Raw genomic sequence first — 26,386 nt, 5'->3', positions numbered from 1 at the left:
GAGTCCTTCTTATTCTGCCTGAAAAAGCCCAAGCTGTTAGCATTTGTGGAGGGATTTCATTAGGTGCACGTTCCTCACCCATCCCCCAGGTCCCAGCATACACATTTTAATCAGCTCCTCTCTTGCTGGAGGTCAGGCGGTCCTGCTGCTGCACTGCGGGGCTCGCTACATTTAAAGAAGCATGTGAGACGTGATAGAAAGTGATGCCTTAACTCCACTTGCGCTTTTAAAACGTGCAACCTCTGTGACCTGACATCTTGTTCGATGTTCGTCTCTGTCGCATTATTCACCCGTTGCTGTCCTTTTCTCTTACTCAGTGATCCATCGCAGACGGGCTGTGATGTCGGGGGACGATGTTTTGCTCCAGTGTGAGCTTCGCTCCAACCTGGCAACTCCACGCTGGACGCTCAATGGCAAGGATCTCCAGGGTTACGGGTTGAACACAGGTTACCGCGTTGGGACGGACGGGCTCCTTATAATAGGTGCTCGCACCCAGCAAGGTGGCTCGTATCGCTGCTTTGCAGTGGAGAACGGAGTCTCAGTGCTGGTTTATCTTTACACAGTGAAGGTTCACACAGATCCATACTTCCCAGTGGAGCCCACCGACTCTACAGATCCCACTACTGTCTCCAGCCCAGTGGTTTTCTCCACCGCCAGCCCCACTGAGCAGCCTCTGCCCTCACCACCAGCACCGCTGCCGCCAGGAGCCAATTTCCAGACCTATAGGCACATGGAGGCCATCTACATATCTTTGGTGGCGGTTCTGGGAGGGCTTTGCTTAGTGTTGACTGTGGTGCTACTTTACGTAAGCTTCTGCACCAGACGGGCAAGTCGGAGTCGGAAGTTCTCCCATCAGAACCTCCATGTTCTTGGGGCCTCGGATAGGAAGAGGAGCTCTCACCTGGAGCTCAAAACCATCTCCAGCCACTGCAACGGACGCCAGGGTCGGCCTTCCATCTCGGTGACCACCTTCGGGGACTTCAACGACAGCTTCCTGCAGATAATTCCCGACGACGACCAGATGTCTCCGGCCAAAACGCCACCGCCAGCTCCCCCTCTTCCCAATCCGCCTCCGCTTCCGAACATGGACTACGCCAATGGGCTGTCGGCCACGCTGCCCAGCGTGCTGAGGAAGATGAATGGAAATAGCTACGTGCTGCTGAGGCAGGCCGACCCCGAGGGCATGTCACCGCTCTATCACTCATTCACGGAGGAGCTCAACCGGATCCTGGAGCAGAGGAAACACACGCAGTTGGACATGCATCCCGATGAGAGCTCCATCTAGGACGCTCCGGTCAACATTTTTGTCCAACTTATTTATTCTCAACCCCAACGGAGACGTTCGGTTGTGGGAAAAGCTGTAATTTTGCCATTGCTCTCCAGGGTGTAGGACTTGTCGCAACTTGATCCAAAACATGGAAGATCCTGCATCTGGAGAGCCTCCATGAGTTCTCTTTATGATGGACCTAAAGAACCAGAGCGACTGAAACAAGCTTTACAGCTGTGAAGAATTTGCACTAAATTAAAGCAAATGGGAGCGGGACGATGTCACCTCATTAAACTCTGTGGAGGTTTACGGACGATTGGAGTTGCATTGCAATAAATCACTGGATTTTTTTTTTTTTTTGAAACATTTGAGGTTTTTGAGAAGTTTAAACATTGTGTATTATTTATTCTGAGTAGCACAAAGGGACACTCTTCTCCATATGGATGTTTAGAAAAATAATGTCTTCGCTAGCATTTATAAGTTTGAATCCTGAGAACTGAGACTGTTGTACAATATGTTTTTCTTTCTGTCTCGGCCGCCTGGATAACAGGAAGTGAGGTTGTTCGTAAAAGTAGACGTTTCAATTTTCCTTATTTGGGATAAAAGTATTTCTTTTTGGCTGAAATTTGGTGAAAGATGTTTTTGAAACTCATTTGTTACAGTACAACCACAAACTATCATTTTTGTTATTTACCAAGATAATAGCTAGAATCTACACAATATAGACTGAAGTCATTGTGAATTAGAAGGAAAATGACAGGTTTTCCATCCAGTGTTTTAGAAATACAATCTGAGAAATGTGCCGTACATTTGTATTCAGTTCTTATGAGTCAATACTACATTTCATATAGCTAGAGTTGCGATTCTTTAGAGGTTTGCCTCTGCCAGGTTTGTATATCTAGATACTGAAACTATTAACTATTCTTCTTTCCTGCTGAAAAGTGAACCTTTGCCCCTGTGTCACGTGTTTTGCAGCCTTTAACATGTTTTCTTCTCTTGAACCTGTATTTAGCTCCATCCAATCTTCCCATTTAAAGCCTGAAAATGCCTCTTTCTCCCTGCTAAATAAAAGCATTCCGACAGTATGATGCTGCCACCACTATACCGGGCCAAAAATATCAGTTTTGTCTGAACTTTGATGCAAGAGCACTGGATTCCAGCAGTATCAGAGTAAAGAGGAGGGAATACTTTTGCTAACCATCCTTACAGAGAGTGTTGTTTCCATCCTTCTGTCACACTTGACACTGATCACCACCGTTTCTACTTCACCCCATAGTGAACAGCATGCACAAATTACTTTAAGTGGTTGTCCCTAGTTGGTTAAACTCATCAGCCTTGTGTGCCTCCACTGATCACTGTTGCACCAGTCCTGCTTTTACTAACCTTTTCTCTTCTCTCTGGACTCTCTTTTCATGTACACCCTACATAAAGACTGCAAAAAAAAAAAAATCCATCTTTATTTCTTAAAAACTACATTTTGTTCAGATATCGGCACTAATATGTTTGTATCAGACTTTAGAACTTCCGCATTTTATTAAGTTGCAATGATTCACCACCACCGAAAAAGTGTTTGAAGCAAAAACGGTACATATTTTTTAAAACCACCGTTATTTTAGAAATATGCAATCGAATTCAAATTACAGGTGGAAAACATCAAAGCTTTTGTGGAGAGCTAAAGTTTAAGTGATTGTCTTCCAGTATATTTCCTACTGTAGACATCAGTTCACACTATTTCTTAGTTATTGTCAGGAAGTATTGAACCTCTGTTTTCCCACTTTGAATGGAGGAAGAAAGGAAGCTTGGAGTCAAAGACGAATCTGTGACGCAACCACTAATTTCACACTTTTGTGAAATTAGCATTTTGCTTGAAGTATCACTTGAGAAATTTTGTATGAAACATATATTTCTGTGTATGCATTTAAGACACTATTTTGTTCTTTTCTCTCATTTAAATACTTGTTTCCTGTTGCAGGCTCAATATATTGTGTCTGTAAAAACAGCTGCAGCTGGGCTATTGGTTGTTTCTGCTTTCCGCCATTTATGTGGGGAAAAAATACTGCATTTAAGGAAATGTGCCGTGTGAGTCAAGAGGAGTCAGTATTCAGCTGGATTAACTGATTTATCTAAATACTGCAGACGGACTTTGTGGCTTTTAAAAAGCACAGCGCACCCTGAAGAAAAATAGATAAAACACTGTAAATATGTTTCTTATACATGACTATGACTCCTCCCACATTTAAACTGCAGGCAACTTTTGCCTTCATTTCTCTGCACACTTACATACCAGAAATTCATAAATAGACAGAGTGTAATAGTCACAAGACAGCAGGTGCAATCTCACAATTGCAGAGAAACAATTTTACATGTTAATATTGATCATTTAGATTTCATTCTAATTTAGTTACCTTTTTTTTCCCTTTTTTGTCTTGTTCTGTTTATCGCTATTGTAATCATTTCTACAATTACCCCCACCCCTTTCATTTTTGTCCTCCATGTTTCTGCCATCTTTGTCTTTAGGTGAAATGGAATATCAGAAGAAAACAGTTATTTGGCTGTTTCAGAATTAAAGAATGTCTGTTTTATCTTGGAATCAGTACAAATAGAGTATTAGCACATAAGTTTGTCCTCTGCAGTAAAAAGAGAGAGAAAAAAAGCTGCAGGTGGCAAATTTTAGACCAGACATGCAGTGTGATGCCCACCCCCCAAACAAAAAAAACAAAAGCTGCAGAGCTCACAGTATTTCCATGGCAAGGTGAGCATCCCTGTGATTAAATAGAGACTGTACGATGAGTGAAATGAATCTGTGAGCAGTTTGTAAACATGTCACGGTCGTTCGTGAACAAATGTCTGTCTTCCCAGAAAGGTGTCGAGTCAGCTCTTGTAGCTCAGCAGCAGCAGGCCTCTCTCGTGGCTTGCAGTGCATAAGTCAGAGCAGCGCAGCGTGGCTCACCTTCACAAAGAGAGGGCAGGAGCATTTAGGCTTCCTGTGTTCCTGCCATCTTTGCAGGCTGATGCAGCCTTTCAGGGTACAAGACCATTTGGTCTTTGTGCACAGATTCTATTTCCTTCCTTTTTTCAATTCAAGCCTATCTCAGTTGCTTTGAACAACAATTGGAGCATTTCTTAACGCTATCTAGAAAATCTGAGTTAATGCGCTGAAGAATTCTTTACAGTGATGTCAATATAGCAAAACTGTGTAATTGGAGTTCTAAAAATCTGTATCTCACTAATTGATGGTCCGCTGTACAAACATGTTCTTCATGTCCCTTGAATGTTTGAGCACATAAAATTCAGAGAAATATTCTATTAATGAACTGTATTGATTGTAGAAGTTAGTTTGGACTGGGCACAGTTATGCTATGTTTGATTTGCCACAGAAATCAAATCTGGAAATGAGGTCTCAACCCAGTTTGGCTTGAACCAGCTGCAAGTCAGGAAACTATTTGGGATAGCTACTTGTCGAGTTGCTAATTACTATAACCAATACAAACCAACGACAACATATTATTTTCCCTTTTGTGCAAACATTTAATGAACATGGTCAGATGTAAGGATTGCAAAATACGGTATGTACAGTATGACTCAGTGAGATATAGACCACCGCAGGTACAAATTAAGGGTTTCATCCTGGTTTTCACAGCACATTTTTTTGTTTTTCACAGCCAACCCTAAATTCATTTCAGATTTTGACTTTCAACAAAAGCATTTTATTGATCCAAGTTAAACCTTGGAAAACCTGACCATAAGAAAATACCACTGCTCAACCAACTTCTGACTGCTTCACATTGTGCATAGATAGTCTCATGAATCAATCATACTGGGAATGTTGTCATATCAGTATTGAGTGCGTTTGATTTACAAATTTGAAAGCCAGTAGCTTTATTTTATTTTATTTTGTTTTTTCAGTTCAGACACTCAAAAGATTGCACAGTACATTGCTTGTTATTGGTTTATCAAGATGCAAACAGCTGCTAGTGGGAGTTGGAAGTACAAACTGTTTATTTTTATTTCTGACGGTTTGCATTCCATTAAACCAACAGCACACACAGCACTGTAAAATGTCCATTTGTAAACAAGTTTCCTTGTGATTTGAATAGCTAAGTACTGAGGCGTTAAGTACACTTCAGTGTACTTAACGCCTCAGCATTTAGTAAATCTTGCTGGTTTTTTACTGAGTAACAAATAAAATCCGCTCAAGTCCACTGTGGCATCTGATTCCCACATAAAATCAAACAGTATATCGCTAATCAACAATTTTTAATAACAATTAAAAAAGAAGTTGCAAACGTGTTTTTTATTTTCCCTTTCTTTGCCTTTAGGATGCTTTTGATTCTGCAGAAAAATCCGTTTTCCAGAGCAGATGTATTTCATGCTTTAATCCTTGTTTTCTGTCAAGACACTTCTTTTAAAAAAAAATAAATAAATAATAATAATTACTCTTATTAAATCTCTGCTGCCTCCACAATTTCCTCATCCCATTACCGCTACATAAAACTTTTACCCATCAGTCCCTCCATTCGCTCTCTCAAGGACCCTGTTGAGTTTATGAATGATTGCTCATCAATTTGAGCCAGATTTCCAAGAACACTCATGTTTGTGTTTTTGCACATGCAGGAAAGAGGTAACGAGTTTCTATGTTGATGCTTAGCACATAATTAAGGATATTTTTATAATCTATAATGCTATATATTTATAGGGTACAGTTTTATTTAAATCAAAGTTGTATTTTGTAGCACATGTAAAGTGATACAACGCTGCTTCCTCTGGTGTTAGATAATCAGTAAATTATTGTGCTCAGTTTTTCTTATGAACAACTCATGCATGTCCATACTGAATCTTAAGCATCCGCTGCTTCGTTTTGTTTATTTGACGCTTGAGTGAAGAAGTCAATATGTGCATTATTTGGTCACTGGATTTTCTGTTTAAACAGCAAAATATTAAATTGAAATACACCCAGGTTTTCATTAACATTTGCATTTAATAGAATATTTTGTCATTTCAAGTGAAAACTAAACACCTACAGTTTGTTATTTTTGAATTTGTTGCTGGTTTCTCACTAAGACATTCAGTTACTAAAATATGCACATGGCACTGTGTGGAAAACTACAATGCAAACTTATATCTTTGGCTTAAGTCACTGTCATTTATTTATACTTTGTGATATATGTGGAAGTGCAATGTTACTTGATTTATTTAATGGCTTCCATGATCTGTGCTGTTTATTAATGTATATTTCAAAAATGATGTAAAATCTCCTGTAAACAGTGACCCGTTCCATCCGTTTTCTCTTCTATCTGACATAAATCTGTATTTCCTTTCATTCTGAACTTATGTCCACTCTTATTGTAAAATAGTAAATTACCCTAATGTGTTGACATATATATGTATATGTATATATTTGAGTCTCATGTCTTATTTATTTCACCTCATTAAACAGCCGCTGGTTTTTCTGAGAATAATAAAAACAAGAGCAATAACTTGGGTTATGTTTAGCTTGGAGAAAAACAAAAAAAACAAAACAAAACAAAAAGAAAACAGGAAATGAGTGTTAACAGCCTGAAGGGGGAAATCATGAAATTACATGTAAGACATGTTCAAACTGAATCTTACTCTCAAGACGGCTTGTTTGTTTTCAGCTTGTGGCAAGAGGAGAGCCCGGTGTTTTCCGGTGGGACAATGAGTCCCAGAGTCATTTACATTTCTGCATGAATATGTCAGGGCAGAGGTAAAACATAAGCCCAGAGAAGAAGAAGAAGAAGAAGAAAGGGGAGGAGGGGGGTAAAATTACCATTTTTCAGAGCAGTAGCTTAGCAACAGCAACTTTATTTAGAGCCTTTAATGTCCTTGCTTGGGTCAAGCTGTGCCAGCTCGCCTCAGGGAGAGCAGCGGTTGTGATGTCTTTAATTGGTGCAACAGTTAGATTAAAGGGAAGGAGGTGAAAATGAATCAGAAGAATTTTCACCTTTTCAATTCCCAAAGTCTTTTCTTTTCTTAGAGAGCTAAAAAAGCTGAGAGCATTTACTCTGTCTTTTTTTTTTCTGAATGAACAGCTCTGATTTTCACTTCCATGCGATTGTGATGATGTAAGATGCAGATCTGAGGGAGAAAGTGAATGTGCATTCAGGGACAGAGTTCAGGTCCAATCACTTCAGGTCCCATTAAATTGGTGTGAAATTTTTTTTATTTGAATCACTAAATTAACATTTTAGCGATATTGTGATTAATTGAGATGCACCTGTAGGTAATATCTAATGGCTGTTATGCAGACTCCAAGTTGATGCACCTTTCTGCAGTTTGGTTTTCTCTTCACATTCTAGATACCAACATGGGTCCAGGCTAATGACCAGCGACTGACAAAAACAAAAAAACAAAAAAAAAACTTTTCAAAAATCATGGAGAACTGTTGCAACGTTAAAAAAAACACAAGAAAGTTTGCCTGCTCTAAAGGTAAATACAAAGACACAAGAGTGGCTTAAAACTGTTGCACTGTTTTGTACATTTTCAATAAAATGTTACGTTGGTGTAAACTCACTCCTGAGATGGCTCTGATGGCTCCGAGATTATCCTCTTATTTGTATTCCTGTAGGAACCATCGACTTCTAATTGTCTGCTTACTAGTAGAGAACATCACTGAGGTCACTGCCAGCTTTTCCTGTCAGAAATGATGAATTAGGGGTTGGGGTTTGCAAAAGAAACTGGATCAGTAGCCTGTATATACGGCTCGTTAGGTTTGATTAAAAAAAAGACAAAAAAACTTATGCTACAGTATCTGGTTACTGTGAAAGGTCATTATATAGAGGAGAGTAGGATCTGATGATAAAAGACTGTTGCCCCTCCAGCTATCACACAGCCATCTGTCATCTTCATCAAGCTTTGGGGCATTTAAGCATGTGCAAAAGGAACACCTTCAAATCTTATTAAGTAGCAAAATCATTCCATGTGATGTACCTCGCAACATTCATCTTTCTTCTAACTTTTTGTAAAGTTGGAACTGAAAATTATTGATAAAATTTTCTTGGGATTTTATGCGACAGACGAAGCCATGTTGTATAAAAAAATAAAAATAAATTGTCTACAGATGTGCAAAGTTCGTATGAATTCCACTGAAGGCCCGCCGCTTCAGATTATTTGTAAAAAAATTTAAAACCATGTATGTTTAGCCTTCCAATTCATAATGATGGACCACTTTTGTATTGGTCTGACAGTTCACATAACACACATTGGAAAGATTTTAGTATAATCTGACAAAATATTTAAAGGCTATGAAAAATATGCCAAACTATTAAGCCCTGTTATCAACTACAAGTTCATGAATTTTGTTCTGTTCAGCTTATTTTGAGAAAAAGCTGCTCAGTCCATGAAATATGAAATACCTCTATATAATTAATTTTAATCGGTTTTATTTCAATACAATGCATTATATAGACATTTTGGTTTTTAAAAAAAAAAAAAACCATTAACATTAAACATGCTAGCTTCAAATATATCTGAAGACTGCATTTGCTTCCAGCTGAGAGGATGGCGGACATAATAACAGCACATGTCAGAACTGGGTTTTCTCTGCAGGACCCTCAGGATATAACCTGAAGACAAGCCTCATTAGTTTCTGGAAACTGTCCCAACAATAACATTAGGAAGTCTTTATTCTACATGTTGGTTCTGTGGTCTGATGAGGCCGACAGATGGGGGGCGGTGAGTGAACGGGTGCCACTGGCCCTGGATGCTGGGACTGTCGGTGTGAAACGGCTTGCGGATGCGGATGATGTCCAGGCCAGATTGGTCGGTCAGCTTGGTGAGGACCTCTAAGACCTGCTGCGACGTTTTGTTGGTGAGCAGCTCCTCCTTTGTGTTACCATTTACTGCAAGGTGGGAGAATAAACGTGTCATGTGGTGAGAAACTGAATGGGAACAAGATAAACATGCAAGTCTGACAGAAACTATGTCATGATCATGAGCTATGTCTTATTCCTGAGAAGGAATCTTAGAAAAGGGGTAACATATTGCCCCCTACAGTACATTAGGAGTGTTACATTACAGTTCACACATTCTTATAATTAACTAATTTATTACACAGTGATGTGGTATTTGCATTTTGCTTTATGACTGTTTTTTATTTTTTATTTATTTTGTTCTGGTTCCTGCTGTGTTATTCGGCACTGTATCTTAATGTGTAAAATTTACATAGAAGTTACTCTTTGTTGCACATCTATGAAGGAACAGAAAAAGTCTGAATTTGTCATGGGGATGCAACATCGCAGTCTATCTGAAATCACAAACAAATCGATTTTGTAATGAAACCCAGATCTTATTTAAAATAAAAAACATTGAACAAACGCCTTAATTGGCTTAAAATCTAGTCAAATCATATTAAAAGCTTCCGAATTACATGGCAATCAAGCAATTTATGAGAGCATGTAAACTTTTGAAGAGACCTTCATGGTAAGAGAGAGCCTGACCACATGATGTTTACACAGACAGCAAGACCCGCTACTTTAGGAAACGTATCAGCAACATTTTACTCAACTTAACTCAAGCTTTGGTGTGTAAAACTGAGTCTGAAATTGTACTTTTTAAAAATATTTTATGTAGACATTAATTACCAGAGCCCCGTGTGTAAGAATTTAAATGCTTTCAAGAGAACACAATGCTTTGCCCTTCTTTGTTTTTGTGATAGGGACATTTTTACCAATGATTAATCACATAACTACAGTAACAATAAAATAAAACCATCATGAGAAAACCAATTTAATATTTTGTCAATATTGTGGGTACTTACAGTACTCTGCAACTACTTTAGGGATACTACAGGACTGAGGAGAAATATAAACAACAGTCCCAGGGTTCTTCTTGGCATAATCCACCACTCCCTCCTCAATGAAATCCCTACAGGAGAAGATGAATTAGTTTGTAGACAGTTCTACAAATAAGGCATGTTTTAAGAAATAAAGTAAACATGCAACATTTCAGTAGATATTTGACAGTTCCAGCTGGAACTTTAAATACATTGTCATGTAAACAAACTTCTGGATTTATAGTGAGATTAAATCACACACAGGTGGAATCTACTTACTAAATAGGGGACTTCTAAAGAACAGTGTCCTTTTTATAAAGCCACATTATCAGTCTTTCACGTAAAATTCTAATAAATCATTAAAGTCGGCAGTTGTACAGAGGCAAAATGTAAATGTGCAAAGGCGTACAATACCAATGTGGTATATATATTTTTAATATACATTACCTGACTCCCAATGCGCTCGGAGACTTCTTGGAGAAGATGATGGAGAGCCGTTTCAGTTGACACACGTATCGGCCCACACCGTTCTGAAGAACGCTCTTCAGGAAGCGGCTGGGCGTCCCTCTAGATGTCATCCTTTGACCTTCAACTTTATCTTCAACTCAGTAAAGACAAACCAACTCTAACATGTAGTAATTTATAAAACTGCGATTCCTAAACTCGTAGAGGACAACCTCTCGGATAGATACACAAGGCAGCCCGTCACTTGAAAGATCCGATGTGAAACATACACGGATCTAAAATTTTATAGCTTCCTCGCGCGGTTATACACTATGGAGCACCGTCTGCCATATTGTGTGTGGCAGGTTCTCGGGTTCTCCTTGGAAACCAACGCTAGCTTTTTCGCGTTGGTAGTTAGACTGGAATAGTTTTTATGTGCATTTCCTTTTCCTGTTTTAAAATAACATTACCACAGTGTACGAGGGAATGCAAACGTACTGCCAGGGGAAAATCCTCTGTGTTCCTTCGGGAGCTCCCTAGTTCAATTTAACTCAATTCAGTTAATTTATATAGTGCAAATTCACCACAGATGTCGCATTGAGGCATTTTACGTAGAAATAATAACTTCGATAACTCCAATCACAATTATTCAAAGTTGTTTAAGTAGTTTCCAAGAAAACTCTGCAGATTTTATCGAGTCAATGGCTTGCACCATTTAAAATTCTTAAAATTCTATATCCTTTCTGGACCGAATCTCCATTTACGGCGTAATCCACCCAAAGCTTTTGCAACAAAATGCCACTCACAAAATGGCAACGACATTTACGTAAGAACCTGAACGCGCAAGAGCTGTTTCTTCTTCTATGATTTCGAAGTTGTTTCAGACGGACTTGTTTTGAAAGCGTACCAATAAAACCCGGGCTGCATGGAGCATGGGGCAAGACGAGGTCAGACGGTTAGCAGGTAAAATGTCTTTATGAAGATTGGTTTTTATTAACGTAACGCACATTTTAGCTGATTTTATAAGGTGCTTCATTGTCTACTTCCAATCTGTAAATTGTGTTAGCTCGAGTGAAAAAGAAGACTCCCTGCCTTGTATATTTCCGTATCATTTCATAAAGTTGGTTGTGTAGCTTTAATGCATCTAACTAATGTTTTGCATGCGTTTTCTTCGTTGTGTGTTTTGTAGGTTAAATGAGCTAAGCAGATAGCCAATGTGGAGAGGCCTGCTGCTAAAGGGCACTACCTGTCTCCTGCAGGTGTCGGCCCAAAGCTTTCTCCATCAAAGACATGCTCCCTCCCAGTGTTTCAGACTTTTCACCCATAGGCTCCTCTACAAATTTCGAGAGACATCATGCATCCCGAGGCTTAGAAGTACAGACTTCTTCCAATCCCACAACCTGAGCAGGAATTATAGAAAGGATGCCAAGTCCACTGTGGAGTTCCCTCTGAGTCCCATCACAGTTACAGACATCAAGCAGTACTTGCGCTCCAAAGACATTCCCTTCCACGATGGCTACAGCTGCCTCCACATCCCAAGCATCTTCATCGACGTGTTCACGAGGAAGGACAGCTTCTCCCTGTTCATTGACAAAACCACGGGACAGTTTTTGTGCAAGGACACGCTGGTGGAGGGCAGCTGGGAGGACCTCCAGGACTGTCTGGAGGTGATGCAGAAGGACGAGCAGGACTCCCTCAGCCCTCATGTGCTGCTGGGGTATCCGGAGAGCCTGGAGGAGCAGGAGGAGAGGGAGAGGGAGCAGAGGGAAGTGCGGGAAATCTGGTCCAGCTCGTTGCCCTTCACAGATCTCCACGATGAGGAAGCTCAGCTGGTTAAAACCATGTTCCAGGTAGGATTTAGAAGAACTTCATCTTGTGTTTATGTGCATTCCATCTCTGAAATGCTACATCTAAATCGACATGCTGCTAGATTCTAAAAAGTTGTTCCAAAATCTTTAAAAAACATATTCCTGTTTACAGTCACACATTGCATATTGTCAAACAATAAAGTTATGAATTATGTTTATATTGGATTTACTTTGTTGTCAGGTGTCATTTATTTAGTAGCATGGTGACTTCTTAAAGAAGTCCTTTTCCTTTGATTTAATTTATGGGTATGGTTGTGCTGGCGCTCAATACAATACCAACCATTATGATTTTTATTTGTATAAGACTCAGAAAACCATGAATTGTTTCCATTCCATTTCACAAATATGCACTTGACCTATCACATCAAATCCTAGTAAAACGCCTGAAGTTTCTGGGTCTAATATGACAAATGTGAAAATGTTCAAAAAGTATGAATACTTTTGCAAGACACCATTGTTGTTAAGTTTAAGCAAAGAGTTTAAAGTGTGTTACAATAAAAAGAAACTCTGCATCTCTAGCAACACGCTAGAGGTAATAATCTTTTGCGTGATGCAGACCTTTATTATTTATTAACTGTTATCTGTACTGATTGTTAAAGCGCTTGTTCTGATTTACAATATGTATGAATTAATAAAAGGAGGACTGCCTCTCAAGCTTATACCTGTTTTACCTTTTCAGATCACAAAGATCTCCAATGCAACCTTGAAAAAGTTTGGAGTGAGGCTCTTTAAGCCCACCAAGAGTCTGGTTTTCCCCTGGTTTGGTGGTCCCGACTCTTCCTTGAAGGGGATCAAACTCCTCTCCGCCCAAAGGATAGACGGAGAGAAAGTCACCTATAATGAAGCCACAGTTCCAAAGTGCAGCTCCTACTTCAACTTGTTCGGCCTCGCCCTAGTGAGCCGTATGGACTCGGAGGTGGTGGTGACAGGCTCCGAGTTGGACACTTTGGCCGTTAGCCAAGGCACAGGGCTCCCCAGCGTGGCTCTGCCCCGTGGGGTCAGCTGCCTTCCACCGGCCCTGCTGCCCTACCTGGAGCAGTTCAAGAGGGTGACGCTGTGGCTGGGGGGCGACATTCGCTCCTGGGAGGCATCAAAGATCTTTTCGCGTAAGCTGGGCCTGCGGCGGTGCACCCTGGTGCGACCGGGGGAGTTCCAGCCCTGTCCACTGGAGGCGCTCTCCCAAGGGAAAAACTTGTCCCGCATTGTCAAAGCCTCCATCCCAGCGGCGCATAAGTCCATTGTCTCTTTCAAGCAGCTCAGAGAGGATGTTTACGGAGAGCTGATGAACACAGATCAGGTGGCTGGAGTTAAGTGGACCAGATTTCCAGAGCTCAACCGGATCTTAAAGGGACACAGAAAGGGAGAGCTCACAGTTTTCACAGGTACTAATCTGTCATGCTTCCATGATTAAAGGTATAGTGCTGGTTCATCTATGTTTAGTATGTAATATGACATTTGTCTACTTACTTTATTTAAAGCTGGTGTTCACGGATTTCATTTTTATCCAGAAATAGTAGATAAAAATGGAAATCTTTACAAACTGGCCCAAACTGGAATCAGGCCCGAAATAAAAGGAAAGGACGATGTAGTGAAACATTTTTGAAGGAATTGTACTTATTTAAATGTATTTATGTTACAGATCTATGTATTTTTATTTAAAGAAAACGGAACTGCTACTTTATTATGTGGGCATGAAATGCTTTGTTTAAAGGTGTGAAATAGAAGTAGGAAAGGGTGAAATGGGGTTATGAACTAGTACAGTTCATAACCCCATTTCTGTCCAGTTTTCTATCAATGTGTTTCCTATTCAGGTCCAACTGGAAGCGGGAAGACCACCTTCATCAGCGAGCTCGCTCTGGACCTCTGCATGCAGGGTGTCAACACGCTGTGGGGCAGCTTTGAGATAAACAACGTGCGTCTAGCTAAGATCATGCTGACGCAGTTCGCCATGCAGAGGCTGGAGGAGAACCTGGAGCAGTACGACTTCTGGGCTGACAGATTTGAGGAGCTGCCGCTTTACTTTATGACGTTCCACGGACAGCAGAACATCAAGTGGGTTTGATCAGGGCTGTCGGTTTTTACCCATCTTTACCTTCTCTTTGCCTTTATTTACGTTTTGCTGATGTGACCACCATTTTTAAATAGGAACTCTTCTGTGAACTTGTTTTCAGGACAGTCCTGGACACCATGCAACACGCCGTCTACCTCTATGACATCAACCATGTCATCATTGATAACCTGCAGTTCATGATGGGTCAAGAAAACCTCTCAGTAGATAAGTGAGTGGAAACATAGACTTTTATTCAGCGTCAGGCAGAGTTCAATGTTCCGGAATGTAAGCAGGCAAATGTACAAAAACTGTAAATTTATGAAAACTTGTAGATTCATCTTGAACAGATTTACTGAAACACACAAAGCCACAACATTTCAGCTAATAGTCACCTCAATAAGGTAACTGAAAGACCTACTGATGGTAGACAAAACACTTACCTGAGCCGTCCTCCTTAAGGTAGACCAATTGGCAAGTACCCCCACCACTGCGCTTGGCAGGTGTTAACAATGTTCTTTGAACACCTATTCCTTACAGAGTAGATTTGAAAGCAGCTGTGTAGGTAGGCTCTAATCATTAACACATTTGAATTAAAATATGTAAATGAATTTATGATCCAGATTTGCCGTCCAGGACCACATCATCGGGGTGTTCAGGAAGTTTGCCACCAACAGCAGCTGCCACGTCACTCTGATCATTCATCCCAGGAAAGAGGAGGACGACAAGGAGCTGCAGACTGCATCCATCTTTGGTTCTGCTAAGGTATTTAATTTCCATTTTTTGTCCAATCTCTTCCATAAAAGGTCCAGTGGGGGTTCTGCAGCGTCTTAAGTTGAACAAGGCCGAATAATTTATTACTATATCCCAAATTAAATTCACTCACGCCTTAACATTTCCTCAACTAGTTTAATGAAATAAAACTTTTAAGTGTGTCAAAGAAGAAATTTACGAGGGTACAAATATTTGTTTTTAATGCGCTATTGGACTAATTTTGTTTGAAGTGCTGTAAATTTAATTTATTGAAACGTGCAGAAACCGTGGTTTACCCAATGAATAGGAAGAACAACAAGTAGAGAAGAAACACATACTTCTGATGTTAAAAAGAAAAGACGTGTCTGGCGCACGTGTCCTGACCTTTAACCTCTCTCCAGGCAAGCCAAGAGGCCGACAACGTCCTCATTCTGCAGGAGAAGAAGCTGGTGACTTGTCCCGGCCGCAGATCCCTGCAGGTCACCAAAAACCGGTTCGATGGAGACGTGGGCATCTTCCCCCTGGACTTCATCAAGCCTTCGCTCACCTTTTCAACGCCCATCAAGGCCAAGCACAAGCTGAGGAAGGTCGCAGCCAAGCCGGAAAACGAGGAGGAGGTCAAGGGGAGCGAGGTAACTGTACAGAAGGTTGAAGGGAAGAAGGAAAAAGCAACAAAAACTGCAAAGGCATCACAAGCAGCTAAACGCCCTGCTAACGAAAACGAGAAAGCAAAGTAGTGATGCGAAAAAGTGTTTAGAGAATGAAGTGAGCCCTAGATTGTTAGCTCTCAAAACTTGACTGAGCTGAAAATATTTACAGCACTGTGCAAAGGTTTTGAGTCATCCCTTAATATTTTACACACTGCTTGTAATGGAGCTAAAACATGATCTGATTCCCTGATCTGTCCTACAAGGTCTCTACATTCTGTGTGTTGAAACTCTGGAAAAGATGTCCAGTACACAATCTGACTTTTTCTGGTCTACTAAGATGCAAACTGTCAGACGTGCGAATAAGCATGTTTTTCCATGCATGTCATACATATGTTATTTACACACCCACACCACATAGTTACATCACAATCAGTTAGAATTTAATTGAAAAGTTAATTTAGTTTAGTAATCCGACTCAAAAGGAGAAACAAATTTATTACAGTGTGATAAATTTCATTTTGATAATTATGGCATATGTCTAAAACACCTAAAATTTAGTTTTTCACAAAGTCTCATTACCACGTTTAACAGAAATAAATGCTGCTTATGTAGTTCACTCTTGTATAATGAATTTATATATGATGAGTTTCACTGTTGACTGTAAAGTTTGGTTGTCAGACTTCTGGGGCTCTTTTAAATCCAATTTCCTGTCTTAGATTCCAGAAATTTCACCTATTGAGGATGATTCAAAGTCATTATTGTTGTTTCAGACCATGGGAGGGATTTTTTTTCACACTTGCGTACACTTCTTGCAAGTGCTCACCGCAAACGTGTGGTAGACATTTTACCTGCATGTTTTGATGCTGCTGTAAGACTTGGAATGGCCCAGAAAATGTGTGACGCTCTTTATTTTAACTGGAGGATCACATTACGAGTGATCAGCTACTTAAAGATTATCATTCTCTAAGGTCACAGAAGATAATGCAACAGTGTCATGCCTGTCTTGTCAGTCATAATTTCAAGAAATGACGTTAGTGAAAATGTAACTTTTGTTGCAGTGTTTAAAGCTTTACATCCAAGTATTTAATTTACTGTGAAACTAAGATCCACTGTATTTTGTTTGACACTATCAATGTCCTCATTACCATAATGTGTTCTCACTTTACTGATCTTTTTCATACACTTTGTATCATGATTTATGAATAAAGCTTTTTTTTCTACATAAAATCTCATTGTTGACGTGCTTTTAACCATGGTCAGCAGGGGGCAGTGTGGGATAAGAAAAAAACAATAGACTCCATGTGCCTGAACGTTGCAGCAGCAACAGTTTTCATAAAGAAGGAAGGAATTTCCCCGAAGGTGCTTTGTAGATAACTACAGCATGACAAAGCACAAATGTGGATATTAATTAGATTCTGCTTCCACTGCTTGGCCTCGAGCGATTAAACATTGGCAACTTTGATAAAGTTACAGATTATGCATGCGTAAAGATACACATCTACAGGGTTAAGCACACCTACCTGTCACTGTGTAGCATTAAACCCTTCCTGCATCATGTTACACAATCTATTATTTAGGATGACTTTTAATAAATGCACTGCGTTTCAAATCGTCTTCATATGAATATTTAATAGGTAAAATTAACTGTCCTACCCTGGCTCAGCTGGTTTTGCTCGTAGGTGGAATTGATTAGGTCTCATCACACTCGCATCAAATCAAATACATTCCACATTGACAATGTGAAGGCAAAAAAATTATTGCATGTTGTATATCAAGGTTTTTAATTATTTACAATCTTGGCATCTGTGATGAATATGGAATATGTTAATCCTGCAGGAATTTTACTAAAAAGCTCAAATGTTGAGTTTTTTATGCAATGCAATGTTGATCAAAACTATCTAATCTGATTATTTTTCAACTTTTAAAAAAAAGATTCTACTTGGGTTCCTTCAGGATCCTGTAACCCAAACTGCAACTCAAGTACCGGCAGCATAGAATTGTGTTTTCATTGTGGCTTCACAGTCCAAACAAAGGAAATTATATTTGGTTTATTCAGATGTTGTGTAATCCTCTGCTTTCATCTCACCCAATTATTCTCTTCAGTCACACCCTTTACATGTCCTTCATCACTTCATCCTTTAACCTCCTCCGTGGTTTTCCTCGTTCCCTTCAACCTACATCCTTTATGCATTATGTGCAGTGCTTTGAAAGTTATTACGCACCTTGAACACTAATATTTTTGTTAAATTACTGCTACAAATTCAAGAGCAATTTTTCTGGGGCGGAGAGGTTATGATAAAGACCAACAAAAAGTAGTGCATAATTGTGAAGTGGAAAAAAAGTTTTTCAAATGTGTTTTCAAATTGAAATCTGAACATTGTGGCAGTGGACTTGCCCTGTATTTAGCTCCCTTATATTCACACTACCGTAGATTCTCTGTATTTGCTGATAAAAGTACAGTGAAGCTTCAATGTGTTAATATGTTCAGTTTTGATGCTGCTTTTTGTTCCTTAATTCTCTCAAACAAACTTCAGAAGTATCCACTGAAGGTTTGTAATGTTTACCTTTAAAGAGGGCTGAATACAAATGACTGTGACACTTTGTAGGTTTTTAATTTAATACAAAAATACAGAGAAACATAGATCACTATCCCTTCTCTTCACCACTGTCCCCCTACTGTAACCTATCCAATCTCATAAAATTCAAATGCTTTGGAAGAAGAGACCTTTCAAGAATTTGAGGTGTGGACTGTGAGTAGATTATCTTATATGGTATAAAACAGTAAAATAAAAAATATACATTACCTGAAAATTTTTTAAATCAAACTGAATTGCTTGTTTGAATTCTGATTTCTGTCTCATTTTGATCGTATTTATCCTTATTTTGCTCTGTTGTGTGATAGACGTCCAAGTATGACTGAATGAAGTCCTGTCAACAATCAACAGGACTCTTTAATATTTGAGATAACATGAACAAGCAGAGGCTGGATTCAGACTTTTCCTGTCATGCACGGGCTTGAGCAGTTCTGCAGGTTTGTCAAGCAACTTGTTGCAAGCCACCCTGAATGTTTCTGCAGCATTGTTTGCCTTGGTGTGGACCAGCCGATGTTGGGGCCTCTCTGTCTGCTTCTAATTTCTTTCCTGGCTCCGTCCTTCCCAGACCAGTCCAGAGAAGCCCGTGGCTCCAAACTCAGCCAACACAGATGACTTGGAACTCTAAGCACACTGGATCACTAAAACATTAAATGTAACGTAAACCATGAGAAATATCCCCCCATGTTTTACACACATAAATCTTTGTAAATGACTCTGGATGGGTATAGTGATTCCTAGATTTATTTTTTTTTTGTTAACTACTGCATAAGCACACACTGCCTTTTGTACTGACTCCAGGCTGTGTGCTGGATGGGTCTGTGTGTCCTCTTGACTCTGTGGGTGTGGGATAAGGATTCATGGGTTTCTGAATGGGCTTCTTTGTGTTTTCAGGCATTACTGCATCGAGTTGATGGCAGCCCTGTCGCCTGAGTGCTCTTCTACAGGGAAAAACTCACAAAAATCAGTACAAACGCTACCAAATAGCCATGCCCTGTCATTACTCTTAGCATGAAATAAAGTTTCCTAAATGTTCTATCATAAAATGCCTTTGTCAAATTAGAGCTCTGGATAAGTTTGGTTTAATTTGTGCTTTGCATGCCTATCCAAATAGTTCCCATCTGGCGAGAAAAGCAGATGAAACAATTTGAGTAACGCAGCTTTTAATCACGGAGGAAACAAATAGCGCGGCGACCAAAAGAATCCCACTTTATCAAATCCTGCAGGATGTGGTACAACAAAGCTGGGGAAAAAAAAAAAGTTTCATCTGCTCATAAATCAACTAAAAATCATGTCAAAACACACAAATAGTGTCTAGCAATTTCTTTTTTTTTTTTTTTTCTTTTGTAAGCTGCTTGCACACAAATGGAAGCCTTATATGGTATTATACAAAGAATAAAAGATGGAGATGAGGGCTACTTTGAACTGTGTTGATGAAGGGACGCATGGATACATGCATGCATAGCTTTTCGCTTCATTAGCTACCCTTCATTTAGCCGGCTATATTTAACAAAGTCTGGAGGTAATTTAGGGATTTGCAATCAGTCAGTCGACTCTGGACTTTAATACAGAGTTCACACAAAGACATGATCTCCTCTTTTATGTAATGACAGAAGGTATTTCTTATGAGGGTAAAAATAGAAAACATTGGAGCTACAGTACAAAGTATGAAGGTACAAATTGCCAACCAATCTATGGAAGCATTTATACAAAAGCACTATATGAATTCAGGTCATTAACTTTTTAATAAAAGCAGATGTTTTTTTCTTGGAGAAAAATAAATGTTTTCCAGCTAAGGGTTATATAAAGACATTCTTGGATCCTCACATTAAATTTGAAACTATAGATATGTAATTTTCAATAAATATCAATAAATACATGCACATAAATCCACTGTAATCCTGAATGAGTCCTTCTGCATTAGTACTGAGCAGTCAAAATAAAAAAGTGTATTTTCTTGTCAGTATGGCAAAAAGTTGCAGCGCTACTGACAGTCATATGAGATATGATATGATATAAAATATTATATATCATATGATTAAGTACTTTATAAAAATGAAGGATCTGCCTTATAGCCAGACATTTGATTGTGTTCTTGTATAAAGAAATATTTACGTACAAATGTGTACACATGAGGCAGTTCTAAAATAAAAATGCACCTCTGTAAAATCTACTTAAATGTCAGTCAATATTTACAAGGAATGTCCTTTTTTATGTCACATATCTTTTCATCAAAAGTCTTGAAGGTGTTATTTGCAAAAGATATCACCACCTCTAGGGCTGCACAGTGGCGCAGTTGGTAGAGCTGTTGCCTTGCAGCAAGAAGGTCCTGGGTTCGATTCCCGGCCCGGGGTCTTTCTGCATGGAGTTTGCATGTTCTCCCTGTGCATGCGTGGGTTCTCTCCGGGTTCCTCCCACAGTCCAAAAACATGACTGTCAGGTTAACTGGACTCTTTAAATTCTCCCTAGGTGTGAGTGTGTGTGTGAATGGTTGTTTGTCCTGTATGTTTTCTGTGTTGCCCTGTGACAGACAGGGTGAGCCCCGCCTCTCGCCCGGAACGTTGGCTGGGGATAGGCACCAGCAACCCTCAGACCCCATTAGGGACAAAGGGTGAATAGAAAATGGATGGATGGATGGATGGATCACCACCTCCTTCAAATTAAGGCTGCAGCTCCCTCCATGCTTTCGATGCCTTCCTCTGGAAAAAAAAAAACCTCATTCAATGTGATAAAATATGACATAAATGACACGACATCTGGCCCTTCATCACATCTATTTCCCTATGCGGTGATATAACAAGTAATGAGCCTTAATTCAAGCTCACAGACAAATAAAAAAACGAATTTAAGTAAGCCTAATAATTATGTAGAAAATGTGGAAAAACACCAACATCACATAATTCAGCAGTGTTCATGCTGACGGAATACACTAGTTTAACAAATCGTAAATCTAAAATCCACAGAAAGTCTCATTCCCATCATGACCACATGAATTTCGAGGTTCATTTCTGTGCGGCGCTGCAGCAGCTCCATTGCGCTGGAGACTTTTTTCCAGAGGTCCTTTTTTCAGACTCACAGCTGATGCAAGTAGCCCTGTTGCCCCTCCTCATGTCAGGACATGAGGGAGGTGGGTTTTTGCTCTGTCTCTCTCACGTGGCATCTGGCACGTTTGACCCACATTATGCCTTCTGCTGCGAGTATTAATAACCGCATACTCCTCTGTGTGCTCTTCGGCCAGGACACAGCTCAGGTTTCAGTTCATTATGTGAAGCTAACACACTAATGATAGTAAATAAAAAAAATATGACCAAGAAGATATACCACAAGTTTATTCTGCCACTGGATGTCCTAATCTAAAGCTCTCTGTGAAATTAGAATTAATCATCTGACAATAACGTTTTGGCTGCTGATGTGACGCTCTGTGATGCAGCTCCATGGCAAAGTATCGAACCAGTCCTAAGTTTCCCATTCTGTAAGTTCTGATCATGAGCTATAAATCCCCAGATTTTCAGAAGAGTATTTAAAGTGTTCATTTGAACACCTGGCAAATAAAAAATAAACCATCTAATTTAGGAGAAATTGGGGAACTTTGTTACAAGCAGTCTTTTGTGCTGGACAGCTTTATTGTCTGTAATTTTGAGTACGTAAAATAAAATGAATGTAAAACAACTATAAAATACGATGGCAGGCGTTTGGACATTAACTCCTTTGATTCGAACATTTATGGGCTGCAAAAATTCCAGGAGAAAATGCTTATGGACAATGAAATTTCTGGGAGTATGGGGGGAGTCCTGGAGTAAAGTAGTTAAAACATGAGAAAGATCAAATCTGTGTTTCTGTAGACTACACCTGCCATTCAAACAAAAGGGACAAATTTAAAGCAAGCAGTATTAAGAAGTTCATAACTATATTAATAAGTGGTCTTATTAATATAGCCTACTACTGTCACTAAGAAAAATAGTGAGATTGAAAAACAAAAGTGAAGTTGCAACAAAAAGATGCATATGAGAATTGTAGGTCCTAAATTTGAAGCAATGGTAAAAATACATCGCTGAAGAATTGGAGACTATTTCTATCAAGTCCCCAGCTTATCGAGTTCTTTTATGTAAAAAAGGAATTGAACACAACAAAAAGATAGGACTGAAGGAATAATTTCATTTTTGACAGTCACTGAAAAAAAGAACTGGAATCAAGATAGAAATGATGTTGCAGAATATTAATTTATGTTGAGTTCAGTTAATTGTGGGCCAACAATGCTGCAAGTGATTTACTCTATTTTATTTTATTTTTTTTGTGGTGCCAGTCAGTCCCTTTCCAGTTTGGAAGCGCTCCCCATCCAATAGTGTGTCCCTGGATCCACTCTGAGGACGCCATGTCTTCACGGCTCAAATGCTGAACTGTCATGCTGTGTTACACAATGACCATGAGCTCCTCCAGCCACACAGCTGTGCTGCAAACACCTGTCTCCTATGTGGACAGAGCCATTAATGGGATTATTGTTTTCTTAAACTTTTCTTCATGCTGCAGCGTACTTTCACACAGAAAGTACGCTGGGCTCGGTGTTTTTATGTCAAGCTGTGTCAGTTTCCTGAATAGAGTCAGTGAAGAGTCTGTTTTCCATTTGCCATGTGTAATTCGCTTGTTTCACTGAAAGTATTCCTCGTTCTGCATTGCTGCAAAAAGAAGACCGAAGTATAAAATAACTCTGCAAATGGGAGCCGATGGGAGCTAACGTGTAAGTGATTTCGTGTTTCACCAGTTCTACATTTGACAATGATATAGTTCCTATTGCTGCCCTGTTTAAAACTCCTTATTATCCTCCTCTGTCTGTTCAGCCACCCCTGTGGACACCATGTGCTCATATGCTAAACTGTCATGTTGCATTAGACATGGACCCTGATGCGCCCCAGCCACACAGCTGTGCCGCAAACACCTGCCATCTCCGTTTGCTCAGCCAACCATGTCCCGCCTGGAAACGGTTTTGAGGGACATCGTCACATCCAAGGTTTACACAACTGAAATCTGGCCAACTACAGAGCCGAGATGCTTAATCTTCTCTGGAACTGAAGGAAGCCCAAAAGAAATTGGAAAGGTTCAGATGGGAGTCCTTCATAAGCTGGAATGCTTTAAAGGTTGAAATAAGAGGGAAGGTGGGTTGATAATCAAAGCTTAATTATAGGGGAAAGAGGTGTGAATGTTGGGTTTTTGACAGGGAAAACTTTACTTGAGTGGTCGGCCTCACTGCTTCTGAGCGAGTGGTTAGGATTGGTGTCCCATACTTCTGGGCACAAGGGAAGCACCTGGCAGAACTCCAGCTCCTCACATCGAGCCTCTGTTAATTCACTCTGAAGGCGAGAAAAGAAAAGAAAAACACGAGACAGGGACAGCTAACCAGGCGTACACTTCAAATCCGGGCCAAAGAAAACTGCCATTCACTCTCAAATTAGCCGTCTCCACGGCCACCTTCAAACGAGGCCCCTCTCTGTCTAATCTGCTCAAACTGCGTGCACACAACAACCGTCTGCTTCACAAGCTCCTGGACGCAGAAAACCACAGCAGTTAATTGAAGAATTATCAGCGCAAGCACAGTTAGTTAAGCTGATTATCAGTTTGCTATCGTCCATCAAGCCAGGCCCACGCCATGTAGGAGCTCCGTTTGTTGCCATCATCTACATAAAAATGTTTCTTATTAGATCAGCTCAGAAATGCATATGATCATCGCACATTTTGCCGAGGCTGTGAATTACAAAAGGAGATTGTTTGGTTGTGAGATCTAAAATTTAGTGCACGGTCCAGTATTGGACAGCTGAGATCATCCTTTGGCTTCTCAAAGCTTTGGACAACAACAGCAGCTGAATTATTGCTTTAAAAACAAGTCAGACAGGAGCCAGAAAAGAACACTGGCTTAATGTATCGATATAAATATCAAGTGGCAGATGCTGATTATTAAATTTCAGATGGAGTTAGTTAATCATAAATTTCAAAACTAAAGATGAAAGAAAACAAAAGAAATGGGCCACCTGCAGATCATTACTGACTGGATCACTGGAGCATATGTGGAAGGGGATCCATATGAAACTTGTGGTCCATTCCTAGACGCATTAGAAAACCATATGTTCTCTTTCAGACGACGTAAAACTCTTTATTGTCTGACTCTGCAGCTTTCATAGCAATATAATTTGTCCATCTGATGTCATTTTAGCAAATTATTTACTTCCTTTGTGGTTGAGTATTTTACTTGGAATAAAGGTATGCAGTTGGGAAAAAAAGCACAGAATATGTTTGAACGTCTGTAAAATAAGTGACTTTCCAAATACAAGTGGGAGAAAAGTAACTTTCTGTGATCAACTGAGATGTTTTAGTCGGTGCAGCTCTGTACGTTTGGGTTTAAACTGTTCTGATTGGACAGATTTAGATGGAGCTGGATTCAGTATAGTTGAGTCTGAATCGAACCTGCTTGTCAAAGTGGCTTGAGATGGAGTTTGTTGTGAAACAGCACTGTGTAATTCCGTTGAAATGAACAGAACAATGGGGACACTGACACCTGCTCTACCCGGCTTTTCCATAACATTGCAACTTGACTCCTGACAGACACAAGCAAGTGAGAGGACATCTTGTGCTTTTCTTGCCTTCTTTGCACTAGATCTTTGTTTAGTTTTACCGTTTGAAAACAAGAAACAAATCGTCTTTGTTCTGGAGCTAAGGGCAAAACTTTGCTGCCTTTATATTTGATTGTCTTTTCTATGGCCCTGTGTGAATCATTAACTCAATAGCACAGTATTTTTTGACAAAATTTTTAATAAGATTCTCCACCAATTCACCAATTCCACTCTTTTCTGACTTTCTTTTTAGAAAAACATGGGAAACCATTGTTCCTTTCCTTTCACTTCACATCTCTGCACTACTTCTACAAAATTAAATATTAATAAAGTAAACTGTTTGAGGCTATAATGTGAAGGCATATAAATTCATATTCAAGGCATCGTGCATGAACAGCATCCTGGCTGCAGGAAGCGATATCTGGTCTGGAGCAGATTAAAGCTGTTACTGTACCTAGCTTTAGCATTATTCACCATCCTTCCAAAACAATGTGGAAACTCGTTTTTCAGAATCAGTAATGGTTGTTGATTCTATTTTTACACTTATAAGAGTATGTTGGGCTGGTTTATTGTGTTGATTTGTATTTCCATTAATTTTATTTTATTTTTTTTCAACTTTCGTAGTTCTCACATTTGGTCTAGTGCTTTGTTTTATGTGGTTCTAATCAGTTGCACTTCATCTGACTTTCATTGTTGTGTTGGAGCCACAGTGATGAAGATATCAAATCATATAGTTCACAGACTGCAAAATAATAGACTCAACTAGCCAGTTGGCAGTTCACCCCTGTCGCCCAATTAAACTTGTGAGGAAATAACAAATGCTACATAAAGTTAGACGAGTCTTACAAAGACACCATATAAAAAGTTTTAACTAAATTTCTGTGTTCAAACTTTTTTACTTCCTATTTTTGTGTAAACTTGCGTTGCATTTTGTTTTTGTCTTTCCTAACATTTTTGCAAACAGTGCTGTGTGTGGTAAAATTCCTCTGCTCTCAAAATATGCAGAGAGACAACAATGGATGTACTGTTGGAATCTTTCCAGTCACTCAACAAAAGAGGAATAACAACGCTGGTTTGGAAAACTGAACTTTGCTGTCTTTTGATGTTCCTGTTCTTTAACTTCTGTTTGCTAAATGTCACATAGGGTGTGTGTGTGTCTGTTTTCTTTTATCAAATGCTTCAGCTGGAACTGCAGAACTTGGTGAATTTTATAAGCAGCTTGTCTGTGTCACTTCCCCACTTGTAAGGTGGTGAAACAAAACTTTGCATTTAAGTGACTTTAATGTCCAAAAATGAAAATATGTTGGTTGTTTTACAGGGCAATCAAACACAAAGTGGTGCAAGGATAATGGAGAAATAATATTTGGCTTTAAAAG

At 39.6% G+C, this 26,386-nt stretch overlaps 3 protein-coding genes across 3 annotated transcripts in view; 2 read left to right on the top strand and 1 right to left on the bottom strand.

Annotated features, from left to right (window-relative positions):
* The window catches only part of sema4gb (sema domain, immunoglobulin domain (Ig), transmembrane domain (TM) and short cytoplasmic domain, (semaphorin) 4Gb), a 37,890-nt gene extending 30,874 nt beyond the window's left edge, over positions 1-7,016 (top strand). Inside the window, exon 15 of the mRNA XM_044102049.1 lies at positions 318-7,016. Coding sequence (XP_043957984.1) covers positions 318-1,285 — 968 coding nt within the window. The 3' untranslated portion in view covers positions 1,286-7,016. The remainder of the gene's footprint in view (positions 1-317) is intronic.
* A 1,621-nt stretch (positions 7,017-8,637) lies between these two features.
* On the bottom strand, positions 8,638-11,302 carry mrpl43 (mitochondrial ribosomal protein L43). Its single transcript, XM_044102051.1, has 3 exons — positions 10,506-11,302; positions 10,044-10,150; positions 8,638-9,126 (listed from the first exon to the last, which is right to left on the bottom strand). Exons 1-3 carry the CDS (start codon positions 10,634-10,636, stop codon positions 8,909-8,911), a joined length of 456 nt encoding a protein of 151 aa, XP_043957986.1. The 5' UTR covers positions 10,637-11,302; the 3' UTR covers positions 8,638-8,908.
* Positions 11,303-11,327: 25 nt separating this feature from the next.
* On the top strand, positions 11,328-17,042 carry twnk (twinkle mtDNA helicase). Its single transcript, XM_044102050.1, has 7 exons — positions 11,328-11,465; positions 11,692-12,352; positions 13,050-13,752; positions 14,182-14,422; positions 14,542-14,649; positions 15,041-15,182; positions 15,572-17,042. The coding sequence occupies exons 2-7, from the start codon at positions 11,717-11,719 to the stop codon at positions 15,905-15,907; spliced, it is 2,166 nt and encodes a 721-aa protein (XP_043957985.1). The 5' UTR covers positions 11,328-11,465; positions 11,692-11,716; the 3' UTR covers positions 15,908-17,042.
* The last annotated feature ends 9,344 nt before the right edge of the window (positions 17,043-26,386 follow it).

The sequence above is a fragment of the Gambusia affinis genome, linkage group LG20 (genome assembly GCF_019740435.1).
Source record: "Gambusia affinis linkage group LG20, SWU_Gaff_1.0, whole genome shotgun sequence".
Lineage (NCBI taxonomy): Eukaryota > Metazoa > Chordata > Actinopteri > Cyprinodontiformes > Poeciliidae > Gambusia > Gambusia affinis.
The sequence above is the reverse complement of the archived record's forward strand: the minus strand, read 5'-3'. Positions and strand labels throughout refer to the sequence as shown.